The 4,484-nt window shown below is 51.4% G+C and overlaps 1 protein-coding gene across 1 annotated transcript; it reads right to left on the bottom strand.

The window, feature by feature from the left end:
• Positions 1 to 6: 6 nt before the first annotated feature.
• Positions 7 to 1,171, bottom strand: LOC124665673 (probable carboxylesterase 15). Its single transcript, XM_047203065.1, has one exon. It carries the CDS (start codon positions 1,035 to 1,037, stop codon positions 33 to 35), a length of 1,005 nt encoding a protein of 334 aa, XP_047059021.1. The 5' UTR covers positions 1,038 to 1,171; the 3' UTR covers positions 7 to 32.
• Positions 1,172 to 4,484: the final 3,313 nt, after the last annotated feature.

Genomic DNA, 4,484 nt, shown 5'->3' with positions numbered 1-4,484 from the left:
AGCAGCAACACAAAGCATGAGTGTAGATCACATCACAGCACATGACCGCTCAGTCGCTGCATGTGACCTGTGTGCACGAATCGTCCGAGGACTCGCATCAGCTCATTGAGAGCCTCGCCGGATGGCCGGAGCACGGAGAAACCGTGCTGCTCTCCCTCGAACTCGACGACCTCCACGGTCTTCCCCATGTCCTTCAGCCTCGCCGCATACCCGCGCACGTGGTCGCGGAGCACGTCGCTCCCCGGCACCACCACAAGCGCCGGCGGGAGGTCCACCGCCGTGAGGCTGGGGCTGTCCGGGCCGAACGGGTTGGCCACGGCGTGGTCCCTGCTCGCCCCGACCGGCAGCGACATGTGCCAGAGCTGGTCGGACATGTCGACCGTCAGGGACACGTCCGCCGGCGGTTCGGCCTCCGCCGCCGTACGCTCGGCGCTGCCGAAGAACGCGGAGAGGAGGACGTACCCTGCGACGCGTAGGGGATGGACGGGAAGCTTCCCGGAGGCGGCCTGGACCGTGACGTGGTGTGCCAGGTTGGCGCCGGCTGATACGCCGGAGATGAAGGTCCGTGCGTAGTCGGCCGACTCCGCGAGCCACGGGTCAGCGGCGAGCTCAGACTGGGCGCGCAGCCAGGACAGGAAATAGGCGCCGTCCTCGATGGCGGCGGGGAGGCGGTGCTCGGGGGCGAGGCGGTACTGGACGGACAGCACGACGGCCGGGAGCTCGGCGGCGGCGCGGAGGCAGAACGTGTGGAACATGGGCTGCGCGAAGGAGCCGAGGCAGTAGCCCCCGCCGTGGAAGTACACGAGCACCGGGAGCTTGGCGACCGACGAGGACGGCCTGTAGACGCGGGCGCGAAGGCCGTGCGCCGCGTGGTACACGACGTCCTTCCACTCCACGCCTGGGACGGCCGGGTACGTCGCCTGTGGCTGGAGGGCGGCCTCGACGCCGCGGACGACGGTGCCGTCGCTGAGGATCTGGACGACGCCGTAGAAGTCCTCCACGACGTGCGCTGCCGACGCTGTGTCGCCGCCGGACATGGTGTGTGCGTGACGTGTGGTCGACTGATGCCGTTCAGCTCGGCTCGTCGAGGTATCTGAAGTTCTGAACTGAGAAGTGATGCACCAGATTTATCTCTTATCTCGAAGGCGGGAAGGATCGAGATAAGATGGCACTCTTCGCCCTTCTTGATGGAGGTCAAGTCCAGATTTGTTAGACACGTCCGGTGAAGCAGAGCTGCCAAAGTGGGATGTTCCTACCTTAGGTCGTACAGTATTTTGTGTGGTGCAAAAGGGCGATATATAACTTGGTTTCAAAGAAAACGATGGTAGGCTAGTTTCCTGGACAAATGCAATTTCCACAGCGCCGGCGCCTCTTGGTCCTTTCAATCAACCACGTGCTGCTAGAGCTATCCCTTTCTTCATACTTTCTCCATATCGATTTCTTAGGGGACATAGATTAAGCACTAGCGATCTCGTTTTTTTACAAAAAAAAATAAAAAATCACATTTTTAGTTTCAATTTTATTTGAAAATAAATATGCATATAGTCAATGATGTATCCCACAAACATGTAGAATATCAATTTTAAATACTTTATACTCTGAGCTACACAAAAATAACAAAAGTGTAGATCTGAGTAGTCATTTTCAAATCTCCAAAACATATCAGATTTGTTATTTTTTTTCTAGCACAAAATAAAAAGAATTTTTGGTTGACATTTTGCATGATTGTGAGATGTATCACTAACAATCCCCGGAATTATTTTCAATTTTTTAATTACATATAAAAATACTTTTAATTTTTCTAAATGGCGAGAGCAATGGAGCTCGAGAGGCAAAAGCACTTTTCATTTGTTAGGCCACTACACATTTCGAGAAAAAAATCTCCATTAATTTGATTGATAAAATATAAAATATATATCATAAAAATTATACCAATACAAACTTCTTTAAATATGAATCTAATGGCATACTTTTTTGTAGTTTACAATTATACCATTACAACTTCTTTTGGATATGAACACCAAAGCTATCACATGTCTGTTGTTGACCCTACCAATGCAAAACGCCACCTTCTCTTCAACGACACTCCGAGCTTAGAGCAAGTCGCGTCCCCCAAATCGTCCCTTAAATGGCATCGGATTGAGCGTTTGGGGGACGTATTTTGTTCGTGCCGTGTTTGGTGGACCTTCCCAGTCGCGTCCCCCAAACGCCGGTCCCAAACATTAAATAAGAGTTTTTGAAAACACAACCATTTATTAAATATAGCATACAAATAAATATGTTTGCGGAGATTATTTTCAAATTAAAATACAACAAACAATAAAACAACTAAATAAATGTAATAAATAGGGCTAGATCAAGGTGTCGCGGCATTCGCTGATAATCTTTTGATCCCCCACAAATGCTCAACGAGATCAGCTTGAAGTTGCTCGTGAACATTGCTGTCACGGATCTCTACGTGCATGGAGAGAAAATTAGCAAAATCTGCAGGCAACTCATGATCAACCTCCGCAAGAGGGCCTTGACGCTCATAGGGACCAAGCATTATTCTTGCGGTCATCCTCGATGATCATGTTGTGCATGATCACACAAGCCTGCATCACCTCCCACATTTGGTCGTGGGACCAGCTTAGAGCAGGGTACCGGAAAATTACAAATTAAGCTTGAAGCACATCAAAAGCCCGCTCGACATCCTTCCTGCAAGCCTCCTGTGGCGCAGCAAAGTTGGAATTCTTCTGACCTGATGGATTCGAGATTGTTTTGACAAAAGTGGCCCATGTTGGATATATACCATCGGCTAGATAATAGTCTTTAGTATATTGGTGGCCATTGATCTCATAGTTGCATGGTGGAGCATGCCCTTCCACTAGTCTGCTGAACACCGAAGACTGCTGCAACACGTTGATGTCATTGTGTGATCCCGCCATGCCAAAGAAAGAATGTCAAATCCACAGGTTATAATCTGCCACAGCTTCAAGCACCACACTGCAATATCCATGACGTCCTTTGTATATACCTTGCCAAGTAAACGGGCAGTTCTTCCATGCCCAGTGCATGGAATCGATGCTTTCAAGCATTCCAGGGAATGCTCTCGCAGCTTTTTGTGCCATGATCCTTGCAGTCTCTTCCTCAGTTGGCCCTCTCAAGTAGTATTTGCTAAACTTTCCCACCACAACTCGGCAAAATTTGTACATGCACTCAATGGCAGTAGACTCACTCATGCGAAGGTAGTCGTCCTATGTATCAGCAGGTGCTCCGTATGCAAGAATCCTCATGGCGGCGGTGTACTTCTGAATCGATGAGAACCCGACAACGCCTACAACGTCTTGCTTGAGCTTGAAGTAGGGGTCGAACTCTCAAACGTCGTGGAGGATATTCATGAACAGACCCTTGCTCATCCTATACCGGCGCCAAAAATTATCGGCATGTGTTGCCTCATCTGCGAAGTAGTCATTGTGCAACATGGTATGCCCCTCCATCCTCTGTCGGAGCTTCGACTTCTTTCTCCCCTGTCTTGATCCTCCGTGGCGCGTCCTCTTCCTCTTCTCCGCATCGGCGTCAAGCATGTCCTGGAGGGACGCGATGATCAGCAAATGCTCCCGGAGGTCGTCGTTGAAGGCTTACTCGTCCTCAAGCAGTAGGGCAAGCATCTCATCGTCGCTATCCATGTCTGAAGCAAAATCAATGGTTAAAATTACGTCGTGGCAGACGAGGCAACGAACAGCGGCCAATTGCGCGTACCTGGCAAGTCTTCGAGCACCTTGTGTGCGCGGAGGTGGGGGGATTTGACGCCGCGTTCTAGGACGCGCTGGCGAAGCGGCGGCGGTGGAACGACCGGCGAGAGTGCATGCCGCAACGACGGTGCCGACTCTCAAAAGAGATCAAACGTCGAAACGGTCGGCAAATCCAGCGCCATCGGAGGGGTTGGAGGCGTGGGAGGGAAGGAGCGACGAGAAAAAAGGCGCGAACCAATGGTTTATGGAAATAGTCGTCGACATGTGGGAGCCCGCCTCGCTTTTCGTTGTGTCCGGCGTGCCCGGAGCGTCCCCTGTGGGGCGGGGACGGGCTCGGGGCGCCGGACAACGTATCGGGGCGCGCCGGACAAAAAGCGGCTTTGGGGGACACGGTTGGGAACGTTTTTTTGTCCGGTGCTCCCCAAATCTCTTTGGGGGACGGTTTGGGGGACATGACTGGAAATGCTCTTAGGCTGTAAGGTGATGCCTGCATCTGAAACTGATGGAAGCAAGCAAGTCTATGAAGGGAACTGATCCATCGCTGGTGCCGCTGGAGAGGCCAAGGATGATGTCACAATCTCTGCACCTGCTAAGCATGTGCAGAAGATGATGGCGGCGGTGTAGGGACTGAAAGTGAATGAAGGTATACAAACTAACATTTATGTTGATACCTCAAGCTCTCAAACAACCAATATGGGAGGACACATGATGCTGAAGTAGCGTTGGGTGAGATGTTACCGTGCAGAGCAG

Source organism: Lolium rigidum, chromosome 6 (assembly GCF_022539505.1).
Source record: "Lolium rigidum isolate FL_2022 chromosome 6, APGP_CSIRO_Lrig_0.1, whole genome shotgun sequence".
NCBI classification, from domain to species: Eukaryota; Viridiplantae; Streptophyta; class Magnoliopsida; order Poales; family Poaceae; genus Lolium; species Lolium rigidum.
Note: the sequence above shows the minus strand (reverse complement) of the source record. Positions and strands in the feature narration are given on the sequence as shown.